Source organism: Microcaecilia unicolor, chromosome 7 (assembly GCF_901765095.1).
Source record: "Microcaecilia unicolor chromosome 7, aMicUni1.1, whole genome shotgun sequence".
NCBI lineage: Eukaryota > Metazoa > Chordata > Amphibia > Gymnophiona > Siphonopidae > Microcaecilia > Microcaecilia unicolor.
In genome coordinates this window covers 142789891-142811906 of record NC_044037.1, presented here as the reverse complement: position 1 = coordinate 142811906, position 22016 = coordinate 142789891, and the positions used below count along the sequence as shown (strand labels likewise).

General features: G+C 43.6%; 1 protein-coding gene across 1 annotated transcript in view; it reads right to left on the bottom strand.

Moving 5' to 3' along the window:
• LOC115474937 (pericentrin-like) overlaps positions 1 to 22016 on the bottom strand; it is an 899709-nt gene that overhangs the window by 349495 nt on the left and 528198 nt on the right. Inside the window, exon 10 of the mRNA XM_030210648.1 lies at positions 12461 to 12599. Coding sequence (XP_030066508.1) covers positions 12461 to 12599 — 139 coding nt within the window. The remainder of the gene's footprint in view (positions 1 to 12460; positions 12600 to 22016) is intronic.

The window sequence follows — 22016 nt, the reverse complement described above, 5'->3', positions numbered from 1 at the left end:
GAGCCAGGAAGAAGGTACTGCAATGGGGTCATTCATCAACCTTCGCCAAGCAATTTGGATTTCGTAAGACCATGCACCTCATCTCTCGGCATTATCAATGGCCACATATGGCACAAGGCATCCTGCACTTTGTCTCCTCCTGTCCCACCTGCACCAGGACCAAGGCTATTGTTGGGAAACCTTGGGGAGATCTTCAACCCCTGCCGGTTCCCTCTCAACCATGTCAGGAGCTCTCCATGGATTTTATCACTGACCTCCCGTGCTCTCAGGGGCATACGGTGATCTGGGTGGTGATAGATCGGTTTTCACGAGTGGCGCATTTCATTCCTCTGAAGACTTTGCCCTCTGCAGTCAGCCTAGCATCCAGTTTCATCCAGCATATATTCCGCCTCCAAGGTCTCCCCTTGTGCATTATTAGCGATTGAGGATTGCAATTCACCTCTAAATTCTGGAAAGCGCTGTGTGCAGCGCTCGGGGTGACTACTCTGCCTATTACCTGCAAACCAATGGAATAGTGGAGAGAACCAATCAGACTCTCAAAGCATTCTTGCGGGCCTTTACTAATGACCACCAGGATAACTAGTCACTGTTACTCCCCTGGGACAAGTTAGCCTACAATAACAGTCTTCACTTGGCCTCCAAGATGTCCCCTTTCTTCGTTATATATGGACGACACCCACGCCTTCCTCCACCAATTCCTACAGATCAATCGATTCCACAGCGTCAGCATACCCTTACCAATATCCAGGAGACTTGGAAGAGGGTCCAGCAGCGTTTACAACAAGCGGCAGCCAGATACAAACATTTTGCGGACCAGAGGAGACGGGCCACTCCGATCTTTCAACCAGGCCAGAGGGTGTGGCTCAGTACTAAGTATCTAAGACTCCGGCTGCCTTCCATAAAATTTGCTCCACGGTTCATTGGTCCCTTTCCCATTCAGTGTCGAGTGGGCTCGGTCACCTATCGTCTACATCTACCCAGGAATCTGCGTATTCATAACGCCTTTAATGCCTCTCTGCTGAATCCATTTGTGATATCCCAGTGGCATTCTGAACCAGAGGTAAATAGCATACCCGAGTCCGAACCAGACCCCGAGTTTGAAGTGGAGGAGATTGTAGATTCCAAACTTCAGAGAGGAAGGCTCTTCTACTTATTATCATGGAAGCATTTCGGTCCCGAAGACAATTCCTGGGAACCTGCTGGTAATGTACATGCTCCAGACTTGGTCCACGAGTTTCACTCCCGTTACCCTTCTAAGGCCGGACCGAGACAGAGAGGGGAGCTTCCGGGGGGGGGGGGGGGGGGGGGGAGGGGGATACTGTCGTGCCCCTCACCTGTGGTGTGCTCTTTGCGGCCAACCCGCTCTCCGGCTCCACCTCAGTAGAGGGAAGCATTGGCCATGCTGGCCGGGACCGACACTCCCCTGGCCCACGCCTCTCACTGCTCGCCTTGCTGGCCGTCCTGGCAGGGCCAACACAGTGCTCCTGCCTCCAGGAACGCCGGCCATGTTGGCTACGCTGGCAACCCGATAGGGTCTCTCCTTTTCCGGGTGCGGAGGCCCGGGAACTTGGACCATGCCTGTCCCCCAGATTGGCCATGGGCGGCTAGACTCCGCCTCCTCCTTCTGCCAGTGGAACAATCCAGATTTTCCAGCCCAGCTTCCGCGTCGCCCCGCCTCCTGCTCCTCGGGGTTGGCTCCGGTTCTTCCTGCCCCTTCGGCTGGCTGCCAGCCAATGAGAGCCTTCCCCTACCAGCTGATTCCGTTCTCTCTGATGGCATGGGCGAGGAGTTCTCCCTTCCAGCTGATCCTACTTCCCCTGATAACGAGGGCTATTTAAAGGGCAATCTTACACCACGTCTTTGCTTTGGCTTCTACTTCAGTAGGTTTGCTACTGGTAGTAGATTCTTGGTTTGCTAATCACTTAACCGCCTGACCCGACCTCTGCTTGGAACCTGACTACTCTCTGCTTGCTACCTGATTACTCTCTGCCTGCGGCCGTCTGACCCCTGTCCATATCCCGAAGTCCTGTTGGCCATCTGCACCTGGGGGCTCAACCCTCGGGGAACGGTAGTCCTCTCAGGTGAAGCCTCGGGGTTGCTCGGCTGCCCGACTGAGCGCAAGCTCAACACCTGGTCGCTGTGCTCCGTCTGGGCACAAGGGCTCACAAGCGTAACACGGCGTTACATTGGCCACCCTCCAATCTTCTGATACCACGCTTGATTTACATGTTACTAATAATAGTTCTGCAAGTTCATTTTTCAATTCTATCAGTACTCTGGGATGAATACCATCTGGTCTAGATTTGCTACTCTTCAGTTTGTCAAATTGCCGCATTACATCCTCCAGGTTTATAAAGATTTCATTCAGTTTCTCCGACTTGTCAGCTTTGAATACCTCTGGCACTGGTATCTTGCCCAAATCTTCCTCAGTGAAGACAGAAGCAAATAATTCATTTAATCTGTCCAATATGGCTTTTTCTTCCCTGATTGCTCCTTTTACCCCTCGGTCATCTAGCGGTCCAACCGATTCTTTTGCTGGCTTCTTGCTTTTAATATACCTTTAAAAAATTCTTACTATGTGTTTTTGTCTTCAACGCAATCTTTTTTTCAAAGTCCCTCTTTTGGCTTTCTTATCAGTGCTTTGCATTTGATTTGACATTCCTTATATTGTTTCTTTTTTATTTTCAGTTGGTTCCTTCTTCTATTTTCTGAAGGATTTTCTTTTAGCTCTAATAGCTTCCTTCACCTCACTTTTTAACTATGCTGGCTGTCGTTTGGTTTTCCTCCCTCCCTTTTTAATACACAGCATATATTTGGCCTGAGCTTCCAGGATGGTATTTTTGAACAGCATCCATGCCTGATCACTGTCATCAAGTGGCCCCATCACCATTACCTCCTGCACCAGATCATGTACTCCACTAAGGATGAGGTCTAGAACTAAATCAGGTGTAGACATTATTCAAAAATATAATCTTGGAAGCCCAGACCAGATGCATTCCATGTATTTGTAAAGGTGGAAAGAAGGAAAAAATGACAGCCAGCTTGGTTAAAAGCTGAACTGAAAGAGGCTTTTAAAGCCAAAAGAATGTCCTTCAATGAATGGAAAAAGGACCCAAATGAAGAAAATAAGAAGCAACATAAGAACTGGCAAGTCAGATGCAAAGCATTAATAAAGAAGGCTAAAAGAGAATATAAAGAGAAACTTGCCACACAGGCTAAAACTCATAGCAACAACTTCTTTAGGTACATCAGAAGCAGAAAGCCTGCAAGAGAATCTGTGGGACCATCAGATCTCAAAGGAGCGAAAGGGGCACTCAGGGAGGACAAGGTCATAGCAGAGAAACTGAATAAATTCTTTATTCATTCTTTGCTTCGGTCTTTATGGAAGAAGATGTAAGAGATCTGCCTGTACCGGAAATGGTTTTCAAGGGTGATGATGTGGAGGAAGTGAAAGAAATCTTAGTGAACCTGGAAGATGTACTGAGCGAAATTGACAAATTAAAGAGTAGTAAATCACCTGGCTCAGATGGCATACATCCAAGAGTACTCAAAGAACTCAAACATGAAATTGCTGTTCTGCTGTTAGTAATATGTAACTTGTTGTTAAAATAATCCATAGAACCTGAAGACTGGAGGGTGGCCAATGTGACGCCGATTTTTTAAAAGGGTTCCAGGGGTGATTCAGGAAATTACAGACCAGTAAGCCTGTAGTCAGTGCAGAGAAAATAGTGGAAACAATTATAAAGAATAAAATTATGGAACAAATAGAGAAGAAAGATTTAATGGGACAGAGAGGCATATTTTCAAAGCACTTAGCCTCCCAAAGTTCCATAGAAACCTATGGAACTTAGCCTCCCAAAGTGCTTTGAAAATAAGCCTGAGAGTCAGAATGGGTTCAGCCAAGGGAAGCCTTGCCTCATCAATTGGCTTAATTTATTTAAAGGTGTGAACAAACGTGTGGATAAAGATGAGCCAATATATGTAATGTATCTAGATATTCAGAAAGCTTTTGATAAAAGTTCCTCATGACAGACTGTTGAGAAAATTACAGAGTATTAGGATTGGAGGTAATGTTCTGGTGTGGATTAGGAATTGGTTATTGGACAAAAACAGAGGGTAAGGTTAAATGGTCATTTCTTTCAATGGAGAGGGGTGAAAAGTGGAGTGCCATAGGGATCAGTACTGGGACCAGTGCTATTTAACATATTTATAAATGATATGGAAATTGGAACGACGAGTGTGGTGGTTAAATTTGCAGATGACACAAAACTATTCAAGTCTGTTAAAGCAAGTGCGGACTGTGAAATATTGCAGAAAGACCTTAGGAAATTGTAAGACTGGGCATCAAAACGGCAAATGAAATTTAAGTTGGATAAATGTAAGGTAATGCACATTGGAAAGAATAATCTGACCTTGGGGGTCAGCAACCAAAAAAAAGATCTAGGTATTGCTGTAGATAATACAGTGAAATCTTCTGCTCAATGTGCGGTGGCAAACAAAAAAGCAAACAGGATTCTAGGAATTAATAGGAAAGGGATTGTGAATAAGACCCAAAATACTATAATGCCTCTGTATCGCTCCATGATGCGACTTCACCTTGAGTATTGCGTTCACTTATGGTCGCTGTATCTCAAAAAAAATGTAGTGGAATTAGAAAAGGTTCAAAGATGATTGACCAAAATGATAAAGGGGATGGAACTCTTCTGGTATGAGGAAAGGCTACAGAGGTTAGGGCTCTTCAGCTTGGTAAAGAGATGGATGAGGGGAGATATGATTGAGGTCTACAAAATCCTGAGTGGTGTAGAACAAGTAGAAGTAAATCAATTTTTCACTCGTTCCAAAAATACAAAGACTATGGGACACTCAAGGAAGTTACATGGAAATAGTTTTAAAATAAATAGGAGGAAATATTTTTTCACTCAACAAATAGTTAAGCTCTGAAACTCTTTGTTGGAGGATGTAGTAACAGCAGTTAGCATATCTGGGTTTAAAAAAGGTTTGGACATGTTCCTGGAGTAAAAGTCCACAGCCTGCAATTGAGACAGACATGGGGAAGCAACTGGTTGCCCTGGGATTGGTAGAATGGAGTGTTGCTATGATTTGGGTCCTGCCAGGTACTTGTGACCTGGCTTGGCCACTTTTGGAAACAGGATACTGAGCTAGATGGACCATTGGTCTGACCCAGTATGGCTACTCTTATGTTTTTATGTACTTCATTTGGCATTCATTCTTATTTTTCCAGGTATGGTTCCTCCCTTCCTCCCCACCTGCTAGATGACTGAGGGGTAAAAGGGGCAGAGAGATTAAATGAATTATTTGCATCGGTCTTCACCGAGGAAGATTTGGGAGTAATACAGGTGCCAGAAATGGTATTAGAAACTGATGAGTCGGAGAAACGGAATGAAATCTCTATAAACCTAGAGGTTGTAATTGGGCAATTTGACAAATTGAAGAGTAGCAAATCTCCTGGACCGGATGGTATTCATCCCAGAGTACTGATAGAATTGAAAAATGAACTGGCAGAACTACTGTTAGTAATATGTAAACTATCTTTAAAATCAAGCGTGGTACTGGAAGATTGGAGGGTAGCCCATGTAACGCCGATATTTAAAAAAGGTTCCAGAGGGGATCCGGGAAATTATAGACTGGTGAGCCTGACGTTGGTGCCGGGCAAAATGGTAGAGACTATTATAAAGAACAAAATTACAGAGCATATTCAAAAGCATGGATTAATGAGACAAAGCCAACACGGATTTAGTGAAGGGAAATCTTGCCTCACCAATCTATTACATTTCTTTGAAGTGGTGAACAAACATGTGGAGCAAGGCAAGCCGGCTGATATTGTGTATCTGGATTTTCAAAAGGCGTTTGACAAAGTACCTCATGAAAGACTCCAGAGGATACTGGAGAGTCATGGGATAGGAGGTAGTGTCCTATTGTGGATTAAAAACTGGTTAAAGGATAGAAAACAGAGAGTAAGGTTAAATGGTCAGTATTCTCAATGGAGAAGGGTAGATAGTGGGGTTCCTCAGGGGTCTGTGCTGGAACTGCTGCTTTTTAACATATTTATAAATGATTTAGAGATGGGAGTAACTCAGTGGCGTACCAAGGGGGCGTGGTGGAGGCGGTCCGCCCCGGGTGCACGCCGCTGGGGGGGGTGTCGCGCGCCTGTCCGCTACGTTCATTCTGTGCTCCCTTTGCCCCGGAACAGGTTACTTCCTGTTCCGGGGCAGAGGGAGCATGGAAACGAACGAAGCAGACAGGCGTGCGGCACCCTTCCCCCCCCCAGCGGCGTGCACCCGGGGGAGGTCCTTCGCCGGGGGGGTGTCCTTTCATCAGGGGGGGGTCGCACTGCACCCGGGGGGGGCGCTGCACCGGGGGGGCGGGACGTATCGGCGATCCGCCCCGGGTGTCAGCCCCCCTAGGAACGCCACTGGAGTAACTAGTGAGGTAATTAAATTTGCTGTCAACACAAGTTATTCAAACGTCAAATCGTGAGAGGATTGTGAAAAATTACAAGAGGACCTTACGAGACTGGGCGTCTAAATGGCAGATGATGTTTAATGCGAGCAAGTGCAAAGTGATGCATGTGGGAAAGAAGAACTCTAACTACAGCTACGTAATGCAAGGTTCCACTTTAGGAGTCACCAACCAAGAAAGGGATCTAGGTGTTGTCGTTGATGATAAGTTGAAACCTTCTGCTCAGTGTGCTGCTGTGGCTAAGAAAGCAAATAGAATGTTAGGTATTATTAAGAAAGGAATGGAAAACAAAACTGAGGACGTTATAATGCCTTTGTATCGCTTCATGGTGCGACCGCACCTCGAATATTGTGTTCAATTCTGGTCGCCGCATCTCAAAAAAGATATAGTGGAATTAGAAAAGGTCCAGAGATGGGCGACGAAAATGATAAAGGGGATGGGACAACTTCCCTATGAGGAAAGGCTAAAGCGGCTAAGGCTCTTCAGCTTGGAGAAAAGGCGGCTGAGGGGAGATATGATAGAGGTCTATAAAATAATGATTGGAGTGGAACAGGTAGATGTGAATCGCTTGTTTAATCTTTCCAAAAATACTAGGATTAGAGGGCATGCGATGGAGCTAAAAATAGTGAATTTAATATGATTCGGAGAAAAAGTTTCTTCACTCAATGTGTAATTAAACTCTGGAATTCGTTGCCTGAGAATGTGGTAAAGGTGGTTAGCTTAGCAGGGTTTAAAAAGGGTCTGGATAGTCTCCTAAAGGAAAAGTCCATAGACCATTATTAACCCATTAGTGCCCAATGTTCCCATAATAAGCCATATGGGAACAAATTGATGTGAACATTGGGCACAAATGGGTTAAATTGACTTGGGAAAATCCAATGCTTATTTATTTCTGGGATAAGCATCATAAAATGTATTGAGCTTTTCTAGGATCTTGCCAGGTATTTGTGACCTGGGTTGGCCACTGTTGGAAACAAGATACTGGGCTTGAGGGACCTTTGGTCTGTCCCAGTGTGGCAATACTTATGTACTTATATTGTGCAGCTTGGAATGTTCTGTTTTTTGACTAGGAATACAAATTTTGTAATAAAAAAATATTGAAAACACTAACCCAAAAAGGCTGAAAATATGTCCCAAAAAGTGATATTCATCTCATATTTCTTCAAAAAATTAAAAAATGTTTAGAAAAATATAACAAACTCTATTAATCCATCAGTATTCCCTATCTCAAAATGTTTTGAAAACAATTAAAATTCTCTCAATAAAGAAAGAATCCTCACGAACAGTTCCAACAAAAGTGAAGGACTTCACATAAATGTACTAAAAACGAAATATTCAATAAGCAGAATACTAAACTACTTCAAACTGCCATATTAATTCTACTCCAACAGGTTCCATCCTCCACGGTCTTCTTTAGGGAGGATCATAGATGTTGCAAGGTGGCAGCATTCATCTCATACACTGAGGCAGTATGGTGACCATTCAAGAATATGCCAGCCTTTCGCCAGTATTTCGACTAAGCAAGCAGTCATCATTGAAAACTCAAGATCATACAAACCATTCAGCCAGTAACTTCAACAATACTCAACTGAAATATAGCTAATTTACTGTGGGGTCCTTTTACAAAGCCAATGTAAAATGTTCCAAAGCAAATAGCATTGTAGCCTCAAGAAAGAGGGGCATTTCTCTAAGCATGTTCAGCTTAGGAGAGGAAAAGAGCACATATAAAATCCATTTCCAAAGAACCTTTTTAAATTAAAAAAAATAGGGGAATTTGAAAGTACTGGATCTTTTCTTAGTATTTTTCCTTTATTCTCCTTTGTTATGAGAATTGGAACTACTAATTGTAGTGGACTTGAACTGAATTTCTGGGGGGGGGGGGTTCATGATAGCATTGTGCTTATTATTTCAATCAGTTTTTTTGTACAAGTTGTACAAGTTTAGCTTCATTTGTCTTTATTTGAAATTTCATAAATGAAAAATTTTCTAAAAATGGAATAATCTTATCAATGGGGCGGAGCTATGGTGGGGGCGGGGCTATGGTGGGGAGGGGCTAGGATGGGGCCCTACCAAATTGGTCTGCACAGGGCCCCGCACTTGCTAAGACCGGCCCTGACAAGGTGCACACAATTAACTACAGTAATGAAATTTAAGCCTGGCAACAAAACCCATATCGACTGATAGAAAAAAAATCTTCCCAAGCAAATGCACCAATTTGCGGTGTTAGGACCAATAAGAACCCGACCAGACAACCACTTCCAGAAGGGAGCCATTGCCGGATCACTAAATTGGGGCACAGGAAAGCAGAGGCGAAAGCAAAAAAGGTATGCACTAAAGCAGAAAGAAACCAAGCCAGCCCAAAGCGGTCAGTAGTAGAGTACTGCTGCTCGAAGTGGCAAGAAAATTGAAGGGCATTAATAAATTGAAGTCTCTTAAAACAAGGAGATTTCCTGTCTTCTTTCTAGCTGTTGAGATAAAAGAAATAAAACATTAAAAAGGCAATGTAAAATACTTAATAAATTCATGGTAGCCAGATGTTTATCTCACAAGTCCGTTCTGAGAAACTCCTCATTAAATGAGGAGGGAGAGGGAAGGCAGCGACTTGGCATTACCAAGTGTCACCCCTTTCCAGCTATGCTTGTCAATTAGGCTAATTAAAATAGAGCCAATTCCATCCATCTGTAACCCCCTGCTCTACCGACACCAGATATCAGCTGAGTCAGGAGCTAGGTAAGAGCACCAAAGATGAGCTGTACAGTTTGCCAACCATCTGCTTGGCGACAGAGAAAAATACTCAACATTCCAAGCTGCAAGATACCCTTAAGGGTGACTCAAAGAACTACAATTTTATCTGTCTCCATCTGCTGGTTAACCCCATAGTCTGGAATGGCCTGGTATGGACACTAAAGAATATAAAGACTTTGTATTACCAGTCTTAAAAACCACTCAAAGAACCACAAAGTAGAAACCAAAGAGAAAATAAACACACACAAAGCAACAACACAGTAAAGAAGTATTAAATCATCATTTTTTCAGCTTTAAAAAGCCTATTCAAATTGCTTCAGCAGTCATGCATGCAAAATGTGAACAACCACGAGTCTGCTTAAGAACACTGTGCTTTCCCATCAGCAACTGTTATTAACAATGTAGCCTGATTAAGGTCAAGCAAGCCTTAAAAGTCCAAGATGTTAAAAACAGCCCTATTTTTTAAAGTTTTTGCAATTTGAATTTTATTTATTTGTTCCATGCTATCCAAGTTCATATCTTCTAAATACGCACATGAGTCAGAGTCAACAGGAGAAAATCTCTAACAGCAGCAGTCTGAGTTTTATGCTTACTTCTAGGCTCTTGCACCTCCAGGAAAGTTACAGCTGTTTATGGCAGTGTTGAGCGTATTGTAAGATAGAAAAGCTTCCCGCATGGGCGCTCTCGGCGATATACCAATGCTTTGGGGACTTGCTATCCTATACCCAGTGTACCTGAATGTAACTCACCTTGAGTTAATACTGAAAAAGGTGTGAGCAAAATCCAAATAAATAACATAAATAAATATTTGTCCCCAGAGAAAACATGAGCTGCTCTGTCTGGTGATTAGGATTGACTTGTATACCTGAATGTAACTAGCCTTCAATTACACCAAAAAGACATGAGCTAAATAGAAACCATCCTTTTGTCTGAATAAAGGCATGTATGGTGTTACTAAGTCCACCAAACCATATGTAAGCTATCAGTGCTTCTAGCTCTGACTGCTTCTGTAACTAAAGCCCTTATTTTAGAAGTATCCACACATGTAAATAGTCGCTTTTAAAAATGGACATCATCTACACATGCAAATAATGATTTCAGAAAGCCGTTATTTTAGTGGTTTGGGACAGTTTAAAATATTGATGTGTATGACCCATTTTAGAAGGGGTGCACATGTGAATATAAAAAAAAATGCAAATGTCATCCTTTACACCTGCTCTGAGGCACACATAAGTACCATTTTTTAGTATCAGGTGTAAAGCCCAAAGTCCCCTTCCACCCACCAAACATCCAGATCTCCCCTATCCTCAACACCATGCCAAGCATGAAGAACTCCCCTGGCGGTGTCCTATATTCATGAAGACCCACCCCCTCAGTGGTGGACCCCTGAGCAATGCCCTTATGTAGCTCCTGACCTCTAGTCTTAGAACCACAAGGATACCACTAGGGTTTTCAGGTACCATTTTGAACCTGGAGCAAGTGGGAATTGCTCCTGCTCCCACTACATCAACACAGGCCCCCAGAAGAAGCCAGGGCTAGGATCAGAAGGGGAAGGGGATCTACTGCAGGTGAGGATATTGCTGCTGTTACAAGAGAGGGATTGGGGTATAAGGGGGAATGGATGCTGTTGTAAGCAGTGATTTTACAAAGCTGCTCCCATTCATAAGTTGGAGATAAGCTGTACAATTTTTTCCACGAGTACAGTCCAGTATGTCCTTTCACATATTTTACAAAAAGTTCTGTTTTTGGCAGAGTCCTTGTAAAATACTGTGGTAATTTTCCATGTCCCAACCTGGATGACTTAGAGGGGCATAATCGAACGCGAACGCCCATTTGTAAAAACGTCCATCTCCGAGAACGGGTCCGTGAAGGGGCGGGCCGAACTGTATTTTCGAAAAAAATGGACGTCCATCTTTTTTTTCAAAAATACATTGGATTAGGGCGTTTTTTGAGCTGGGCGTTTTGTTTTTTAGCGATAATCGAAACCGAAGCGTCCCAGCTCAAAAACGACCAAATCCAAGGCATTTGGTCGTGGGAGGGGTCAGCATTCGTAGTGCACTGGTCCCCCTGAGATGCCTCTATGTCAGCCTCAAATATCATACCTAGCTCCATGACAGTAGTATGCAGGTCCCCAGAGCAATTTTACTTTAGTTGGTGCTGCGCGGGACCCATGCAGAGAGGAAAAATCGGAAGAAAAAAAAAACAAGCAAGCAAGTGCAGTCAGGGACGTCTTAATTACCAGGATAGTAAAAAGGGGAATTGAACCAGCAACCTTTTGATTACAAGCTCAGTGCTCTAGCCAGTGCACCACTGATTAGATGTCCTTCCCTTTCCATTAAGTCTCTCCAAGTTTCTGTCAGCCAATCACAGCTCATTTAGCTGACATCTGTGTCAGCTAAACAGCGGTGATTGGCTGACAGAAACTTGGAGGGACTTAATGGAAAGGGAAGGACATCTAAGCACCTGAATAATGTGGCTCACTGGCTAGAGCACTGAGCTTGTAATCAGAAGGTTGCTGGTTCGATTCCCCCTTTTACTATCCTGGTAATTAAGACGTCCCTGACTGCACTTGCTTGTTTTTTTTTTTTTTCTTCTGATTTTTTCTCTCTGCATGGGTCCCGCACAGCACTAACTAAACTAAAATTACTTCGGGGACCTGCATACTGCTGTCATGGAGCTGGGGATGACATTTGAGGCTGGCTTACAAGTTGGAAAAAAAGTGTTTAACATTCGGTTTTTTTTGGTGGGAGGGGGTTAGTGACCACTGGGGGAGTCAGGGGAGGTCATCCCCGGTTCCCTCCGGTGGTCATCTGGTCATTTAGGGCACTTTTTTGGGACCTGTTCGTGAAAAAAAAGGGTCCAACAAAAGTGACCTAAATTCTCTCTGAAAACGCCTTTCTTTTTTCCATTATCGGCCGAGCACGCACATCTCTGCTCAGCCGATAACCACGCCTCAGTCCCGCCTTCACCACGCCTCCGACACGCCCCCGTCAACTTTATGCGTTCCCGCGACGGAGTGCAGTTGGAAACGCCCAAAATCGGCTTTCGATTATACCGATTTGGGCACCCACAAGAGAAAGACGTCCATCTCCCGATTTAGGTCGGAATTTGGGCGTTTTTCTCTTTCGAAAATAAGCCTCTTAGTTCCCTTTCCTACATTCTTTCTAAAATCAGGCTCTAAATGTAACGTGAGCTGGTACATGTGTTTAACTGCCTTCCCTCAACAATAAGTTACCTCCACTGTATTTTCTTTCTGATCCTCTTGATGGCTTTGATGTTGTTCCTGCTCAATCCTCTCCTTTGTTTTTTCATGTTCTCTCTGCAGGCTTTGGACTGCTGCTAGTAGATCCTGTTCCTTGTGCTCTAATGTGTAACTGCAAAACAGGAAATGAAACTATTTACTAATAGGTTACTTATATTAATGGGAAATGTATTCTCTTACACAAGAGACAGAAAACATTATGCAAGGATCTTGTTTTAGTAATAACTGTTTCTAATATAAAATTTACATATTAATTTTTAACTGCCATCGCAAAATGCATACTGCTTATCTATTTATAACAACATTTATAGTCCACAATTATCCAAAATGAATTGGTTCAATGTGGCTAACAAAATTTTAAGTACTAACATTTTTGTTGTTGTTTATGCTATGTCAGGGTGTCATGTGTTCCGGGTGTGTGAAGCTGGCGATTCTTAGTTTCAACTATGCAGAACTGTTCTTGGGGAAGAATTTCTTGAAGAGGAAGGCCTTTAGATGTTTGTGAAATTCTAGATAGTTCATCATGCATCTTACGTTGTTTGGAACGGAGTTCCACCATTTGGTACTAATATATGAGAATCCTGCTGAGTAAACGGTCATAAACTAGTTTCTGACAATCTGAGAGAAGGAGCATTAGATAGTTTCATGCCTTTAGACTGAAGTTTTTCAGTGGTAGCGTGATCAGACGCACATGTGCCAAATAGGATTTGGTATATTATTGTGCATAGTTTGAACATTATCCGTGCTTTGATGGATGTAACGCTTGCAGCAGTAGTAGACTGGAAGTTTTGAAGTGGTGGTGGTGGGGGGCATCTGAAAATCAGCCTGGCTGCTGTGTTTTGTGCCATCTGTAACTTTTTTAGTATTCATCTGTAAGTTTTGTAATTATATAAACTAGTATGTTGAAACTTCAGTTTACAAAGTTCATTTCTCACAACAATCTGTGATTTATGCATAGATATTTTATAGTAAGAGGGATGAGACTCATTTATACATCAACATTATGATGCTTCATAGCACGGACTGCACTGCAACTCTCATGGGATTGAAATAAACATTTTATTATTATTATTTGTTACATTTGCATCCCACATTTCCCACATTTTTTCAGGCTCAATGGGGCTTACATTTTACCGTTAACGGCGTTAGATGATTCCGGTCTGAACAAATACATGGTATGAATGAATACAAAGTGATATTGTGGTAGAATGAGGTACATGTATGGGAGGTAATTGGGGGGAACTTAGAGAGGGAGAGGAGAGGAAGAGTCAGGTAATGTCCGTTACGGTCTTTGGTTATATTGTGTCACAAGTGTTCAGGTATTTTATGTTGGGTCGTTGGGGTATGCTCTTCTGAACAGGTCTGTCTTTAGTGCTTTCCGGAAATTTAGGTGGTCGAGCGTAGTTTTTACTGCTTTTGGCAGTGCGTTCCATAGTTGCGCGCTTAAGTAGGAAAAGCTGGATGCATAGGTGGATTTGTATTTGAGTCCTTTGCTGCTTGGGTAGTGGAGGTTTAGGTATGATCGTGTAGATTTTGTGGTGTTTCTGGTTGGTAGATTGATGAGGTCTGTCATGTATCCTGGTGCCTCGCCGCAAATAATTTTATGAACAATCGTGCAGATTTTGAAAGTGATGCGTTCTTTGATTGGTAACAAATGCAGTTTTTCTCAGAGTGGTTTGGCGCTGTCAAAAGCGTTTTTCCAAATATAAGCCTGGCTGCTGTGTTTTGGGCGGTCTGAAGTTTCTTTATGATTTGATCCTTGCATCCCGCATAGATTCCATTGCAGTAGTCTGTGTGGCTTAGTACCATTGACTGTACCAGGTTACGAAATATTTCCCTCGGGAAGAATGGTTTCAGGCGTTTGAGTTTCCACATTGAGAAAAACATTTTCTTTATGGTGGATTTCGCTTGGTTCTCTAGTGATAGGCTATGGTCAATTGTTACTCTGAGAATTTTCAGGCTGTCTGAGATAGGGAGGGTGTATCCTGGGGTGTTAATGTTTGTAGGTTTGTATGTATTGTATTGGGATGAGATGATGAGACAGTGTGTTTTTTCTGTATTGAGTTTTAATTGGAATGCATTTGCCCATGAGTTCATGATGTTTAGGCTGAGCTTGGTTTCGTTGGTGATTTCTGCCAGATCATGTTTGTAGGGAGTGTATAATGTAACGTCATCAGCATAGATAAATGGGTTGAGGCCTTAGGTGGATAAGGTCTTGGCTAGTGGAGTCATCATGAGGTTGAAAAGGATCAGTGATAGTGGTGATCCTTGCGGTACTCTGCAGCCTGGTTTCCATGGTGACAATATGTTTGTTTTTGATTTCACTTGATATGTTCTTGTGGTTAGAAAACCCTTGATCCAATTGAGAGTGCCAACCAGTTTTCAGCAGAAGTGTAACTGAACTCACTGCTCACCACAAGGGAAATTCTGTCAAAGGACATGACAAGGATTACTGGCCTTAGCGTTTAAAAAAAAATTATTTATAATATCCTTAAAAAGATAAAACAAATATTTTTGCTCGTATAAGAGCAGCAGCAACAGCAACAGCAACAACAACAACAACAACAAAAGTTAAGTAATAATACAACCATAAAAGATAACATATCTGATCTCTGTAAAGTTCACAATTTACAGGGTGGAGAAGTCCAATAAGGAGATTTTCATAACAGTATAAGAAAACTACCACCAGATCAAAAACTAATTAGAACATAAGAACATAAGAGTAGCCATACTGTGTCAGACCAATGGTCAATCTAGCCCAATGTCCTGTTTTCCAAACAGTGACCAAGCCAGGTCACAAATACCTAGGAGAAGCCCAAATCGTGGCAACACTCCATACTACAAATCCCAGGGCAAGAAGTTGCTTCCTATGTCTGTCTCAATAGCAGACTATGGACTTTTCCTCCAAGAATTTGTTCAAACCTTTTTTAAACCCAGATACACTAACCATTGTTACCACATCCTCTGGCAAAGAGTTCCAGAGCTTAACTATTCGTTGAGTGAAAAAATATTTCCTCCTATTTGTTTTAAACGTTTTTCCATGCAATTTCCTCGAGTGTGCCCTAGTCTTTGTATTTTTGGAACGAGTAAAAAAATCTATTTACTTCCACTCATTCTACACCACTCAGAATTTTGTAGACCTCAATCATATCTCCCCTCATCCATCTCTTTTCCAAGCTGAAGAGCCCTAACATCTTTAGCCCTTCCAGAGGAGTTTCATCTCCTTTATCATTTTGGTCGCTCTTCTTTGAACCTTTTCTAATTCCACTATATCGTTTTTGAGATACGGCGACCAGAACTGAATCCAATACTCAAGGTGCGGATGCACCAAGGAGCGATACAGAGGCATTATAGTATTTTTGGTCTTAGTCACCATTCCTTTCCTAATAATTCCTAGCATCCTGTTAGCTTTTTTGGCTGCTGCTGCACACCGAGCAGAAGATTTCCACATATGAGTGCTGAGCCCCATGGTGGACCCTAACATCACGTAACTATGATTCGGATTATTTTTTCCAATGTGCATCAACTTGCATTTGTCGCCCCTCTGAAGGGACAGCACCTTGCAGGGGTGGAGGGGCTTCCGTGTTTCAATGACTCAGAGGGCTATGCTAAAGGGTTACCCATATCAGACAGGCCTCTGAGGAAAAACCAGACAAAGAGTGTCCCAAACTGGAGGATCCAAGATGGCATTGAGGGAGGACGTACGTTAGTTGAGTTCCCGTTTTACACCAGAATACCTGAAGAAGTAGGCGCGCTCCCCAGAGAATGGGGAAGAGAAAAGGCAAAGCCGTGGTGTTGTCCTCCTCGAACACGGCTGGGGTTCCCACCACTTCTCACCCTACTTTGGAGAGATTCGGGGTCATAACGTTGTGGATATTGGTTCCTGCTTCGGGGAACAGCAAGGCTTTATTGCCGAATCTCAGTGGAGAGGGAGTGACTCTGAGTCCCCCTGCTGGCATGACCTCTCCAAGACCCAGAAACAGTAACGCTTCGCTATGGAGGTCGACAGTGGAAACGCCCGAAGTGGGTTAGGATTTTCACACGACCCGAGGAGGTCCTGGTGCAGCATCGACTCCGGATAATAAACCAACTGGGGGATTGGAGAGTGAGCTCTTCCCCCCGAAGATATCTGGAGCGGTTTCTGTGGAGAAATTGGATCTGGTGAAGCCAATAATGTCATAATGGACGTACTATGGGAAGTGCTGCAGAGTGTGAATAACTCTCTTCTTCAGATGTTTAAAAATTTTCAGGAATAAACATGTGAGTTAAAGAATTTATATTAATACTTATCTAACAAAGTGGAAGTCCAAGATATTTATTTCAAAATTTGTTTATTAGTTATCATTCCTTTACATATATTCATAGGTGATTTACATGTTACTTATGTATTGTTACTTTGTGCCCATGTATACACTCACACATTACTTATTCTACTACTGATCTCCTATACTTGTGCTAACAGCAAGTTTTCTAGGAAATTGTCAACTTGTCTCATCTTATCATCACCAACTTATTAAACTGAATAACTTTTAGTTAAATCAAACTCTTTCTATTTCCTCCCCTATTCTAACCCCTCCCCCCTCCCCCCCCCAACCCTCTATCTACCCCACCCCGGGAGGATGCTTAGATTAACTTTTGTCTTAGTCTCTTGTTATCAGTCATTAGAGGTTGAGAATTCGAGTTCTGCCCCCCTTAGGTATTGTCTGCCAGAACGGATGCCAAATTCTGAGGAAATCTTTCTCTGTAAAATTAGAGTCCTGTTGAAGGTCTGCCATTCGTCGTTCAAATTTCATAAAGTCCATCATGTAGCCACGCCACTGTTGTAACGTTGGTGCTTTATTTGTAATCCATTCTCGGAGAATAACTTTCTTCGCCACTACTATGGCTCTGTGAGTGAAACTCTTAAATCCTGTTGGATGTGGTCTAATCGCTGTAACTTGTCCAAACAACAGTTTAGCTTCCCTCCGCCATGTCGCCCCCCACATTGATGTTATGGCTTGCTGTAGTGTTTTCCAAAATTGTTGAATTGGTGGGCAGGACCAAAACATATGGCCCAAGATTGCTCCAGGAGCTGCGCATTTGGGGCATGCCCCGTCAGGGGAGACCCCCATATGGAATGCTCTTCTCGGTGGGATATGTGTTCGTAACGCAAACTTGTATTCCATTTCGCTATAGGTTATCAATTTTGAAGATCTCTGAATCGAATATATGTAATCCTTGAGTATTTGTGGTGTTATCTCAATTGATAGATCTAAACTCCACGCCTTGGCCAGCGATTGATAGTCTATTTCCATAATCATGTCTCTTATATGCCTATGATGCATTTTCATTGGCACTTTGTTTTGTGCCTGCAGTGAATATGCCGATGAAAGTTCTTCTTGCACATCCTCTGTGAGGTGTTCTCTAGGCAGGCTGTTTATGTAATGATTGAGTTGTATGTAGTGGAAATAGTCTCCATTTGGTAGGGCATACTGGCTTTGAAGATCTTTAAAGGATTTCACCCGACCCTCCTCTGTTAGGACTTGTAAGATATATACCAAGCCTTTGCTTTGCCAACTCTGAAATGCACGGTGTAGTTCTCCCGGAGGGAATTGCGGATTTCCACATATGGACAGGAAGGGAGTGATGTTGCTTGAAAAATGGTGGTATCTGCAAGTCCATTTCCACACCGCTTTTGCGGTGGGAAGTATATGCGACCGTTGTAAAACATCTAAGTGTTCCCCACCTTTTCCATGTAGTAGGCTACTAAAATGCACTCCATTCATTAGCGAGGTTTCTATCTCTGTGTCTGAAAACTCGGAGGAGGTCCTATACCAGTCTGAGATATGTCTCATGCCGCTAGCCACCGAGAGATGGCGGATACTCAATAACCCGAGTCCTCCAAATTCGCGTGGAATCTGCAAAGTTGAAATCGCTATAAGTGGTTTCTTTCCTCTCCAGAGGAACCGCTGTATCCTCTTGTTCAGTGCTTTTTCATCTTCTCTGCGCAGGTATAGCGGTAAGGTCTGGAAAATATACAGCCACTTCGGCACTATCATCATATTGTATAGTGAGATGCGGCCCATAAGTGACAGAGGTAGTGTTTCCCACTGGCTAAGCTTCAAACTCGTGATAGCCAGCAACGGTGTAATATTCTCTTGGTACAGTTTTGATATATCTTGGGTTATATACGTGCCTAAGTATTTGATCTTGTTTCCGGCCCAGGTCAGAGCAAATGTTGAGGCATCTGGCTTATTTTGCGCAGGGTGTACCTCCAAAGCCAAGGACTTTTGTGCATTTAAGGTAAAGCCAGAGAGGCGACCAAAGTTCTGCATTGTCTCCAGCATCCTGGACAAGGCGCTATATGGGTGTGTTGTGATTACCATTAAGTCGTCTGCAAAGGCGAATGATTTGACTACCTTCCCCCCTACCTGCACTCCTGGTACTCCATCCATATTCTTTAATGTTCTCAGTAGTGGCTCCAGTGATAGTATAAATAGCGATGGGGATAGTGGGCAGCCCTGTCTTGTCCCCCTTAGAATCTTGAATGGTTGTGCTTTGATACCATTCACCAGTATGGAGGCCTTGGGCTCTGTATAAAGTGTCTGCACTGCCTTGTAAAACCAGCCATTAAACCCCATATATTGAAGTACTGTAAGGAGGTATTTCCACCCCACCTGGTCGAATGCCTTTTCTGCATCGATTGAGTAAAGGTTTGTTGGGGTCTCTGTCAATTGGCCTGTAGCCATTGCCAACAGGAGTCGGCGTACATTTTTTGCTGCCTGCCTGGACCTAACGAATCCTACTTGTTCCTCCCCCACTAGCCTTGGTAAAATCTCAGCCAATCGGTTAGCTAAGACCTTCGCCAAAATCTTTTGATCTAAATTTAAAAGGGATATAGGTCTATAGGACCCCGCTTGGTCCTCTGGGCGTCCCGGTTTCAATATCAGTGTGATCAGGGCTGAATTTGCGTGTATTGGGAACCTCCCCTCATCGACAGCCTGGTCTAGATACTCGCATAGTGGAAGGTAGGATGAGCTAGGCAGCATTTTATAAAATTCCCCTGAATACCCGTCCGGTCCCGGGGCAGACCCTGTCGGTAGGGATTTAATTACTGTCTGTATCTCTTTGATATCTAGTGGAGCTGCCAAAGCCTCTATCTCTTCCTTAGTTAGTTTTGGTATATCTGCCCTATCCAAAAATTTTTGAATAGCCTCATCTTCTGGATCCTGGGAGGCTGTGTAAAGGGAGGCGAAGTAATTGGTCAGGATTTCTGCTATTTTTTCACTTTTGTTGTGTACCATTCCTTTGTCATCTTTAAGTGTAATTATGGGTCTACGGGGTCCCCAAGCCGTTACCAGCCTCGCCAACATTGCCCCTGTCCTGTTGCCATACCTATTCAGTTTGAATTTTTGCCAAGCTAATGCTCTACTACTGCGCTCGTGAAGTAAGGTATTTAAGGTTATTTGTATGGCTTGTACCTGCTCTTTTGCTTTAGTGGACGGGTGTTTGATAAGCTGTGACTTGGCTTTCTTTAGACTATGTTCTAGCCTCAAGATCGCTATGGAGTGTTTCTTCCTTCTCGCGTGGTCAAATGCGATTATTTCGCCCCGCAATACCACCTTTGCGGCCTCCCAGAAGATCCCAGGTTTATCATTGTATTCTTTATTATAGAGAGCGTAATCTTCCCATTTCTTTTGTATGAATTCTTTGAATTCTCTGTCTCGGCTCAAATATGCTGGAAATCGCCAACCCCTTTGTTGTTGATAGAATTTTGGGGCCTCTATATCAATCCACACCATGGAATGATCTGATACCTCTTCCGGGCCTATTTCCACATGAACCACCCAGGGAAATAGAGTTTGGGCCACTAATATGTAGTCTATTCTTGAGAGTGTCCCGTGGGCCCTAGATAGGTGTGTGTAATCACGCTCTTCCGGGTGTAAGCTACGCCAGGCATCCACTAGGTATAGTGTGCGTTGAAAGGCTGACAAAGCATGCGCTCTTGGCCCTCCTCTATGTGCTCCTCTAGGATTTGAGCAGTCCCTAGCGGGGTCTGCCACTAGGTTAAAATCGCCTAGTACTATCAGCTGTGCAGTTGTATATGGGAGGCATAGCTGGATTAGATTCGTGTAGAACTTAGCATCATATGTATTTGGGCCGTATAAGCCTAAAACCAAATACTCTCTCTGCTGTAGCCATAACCGTATTATCACATATCGACCCTGCTTGTCAGCCTCTATTAATTCGGATTTGGCAGCCAGTCCCTTTCTGATTAGTATTGCTACGCCACTTTTCCTGTCCCCGGAGGATGCTGCGTGAACTTCTCCCACCCATCGTCTTTTTAGTTTGCTATGTTCCAGTGTTGTTAGTTTTGTCTCTTGCAGGCAGCATATATCTGCTTTGTGCCTCTGAAGGGCTGATAATATTTTTGCCCGTTTGATAGGAGTTGCTATCCCACCCACGTTCCATGTGGCAAAACGTGTAGCTTTAACTATTGCTCTGTTCTATTTTTATTGATCTACGCGGTTCTGGAAATACCGGGTGCCACAGGTGCCCAGCCTCACCCATGACGCTCAAGCAAATGTTTATAGGGACTCTCATAGGGTCTACAGTGTATTCTCCCTCCTCCAACTGTCGTGTTCTATTATTACCTAACAAATCTTGTTCCTGCCTTCCTCCCTTCCCCCCTTGCCTCCCATCCCTCCCTTCCCACCCCCCTCTATCCCTTAACCCATCCCCTTCCCTAATCTCCATCCCCTTTTCCAACCCCTTCCCAATACTACTACCGGAAAGGGAGAGAAAGGATCAATGATGTGTAGCCCCCCCCCCCCCCCCATCCACTCTCACCGTCCCGGGGAATTATCCGGCCTTGTAGATTCTTTATCAAGACTCCAACACCAGGGCTTGCATATTGATCTGCTTATGTCCATCTGTATTCTATCAGGCTTTGTCATCATGGCTTTAGGCTTTGGTAATCTGTCAGCCAATCTTGTGCCTCTTTTGCGGTTTTGAATGAGTGCCATTTGTCCTGGTGTTGAACCCGCAATGTGGCTGGATATACCAGCATAAATTTCTTGTTTGCTTCAGCCAGTGTTTTGCATATTGGTCCATATTTTCGCCTCTTCTCCTGCAATGACATCGAGAAATCCTGAAAGATTTTAACCGGAGAGTTTTCAAAAGTCAATTTGTCTCTCTTGAGCCGTGCCCCTCTGAGAATTTCTACTTTATGGATGAAATTGTGCACCTTAATCATGACTACTCGGGGCCTCTGTGTGCTGTCTGACTTTCTGCCCACGCGATGCGCCCGCTCTAAGCACAAGGGCCCCGCTCCATCTGATAAAGCAAATTCCTCCTGCAGCCATTTCTCTAAGATGCTGGGCAGAAGGTGTTCTGAGATGGACTCTGGGATGCCAAGGATCCGTAAGTTATCTCTTCGTGACCTGTTTTCGAGGTCATCAATCTGCAGGGCCTGTTTTTTCACCAATTCGCGTAGTTCTTTTATTTCAGCTGTTGCACCGGTCCCCTCGTCCTCCGCAGCCGATACGCG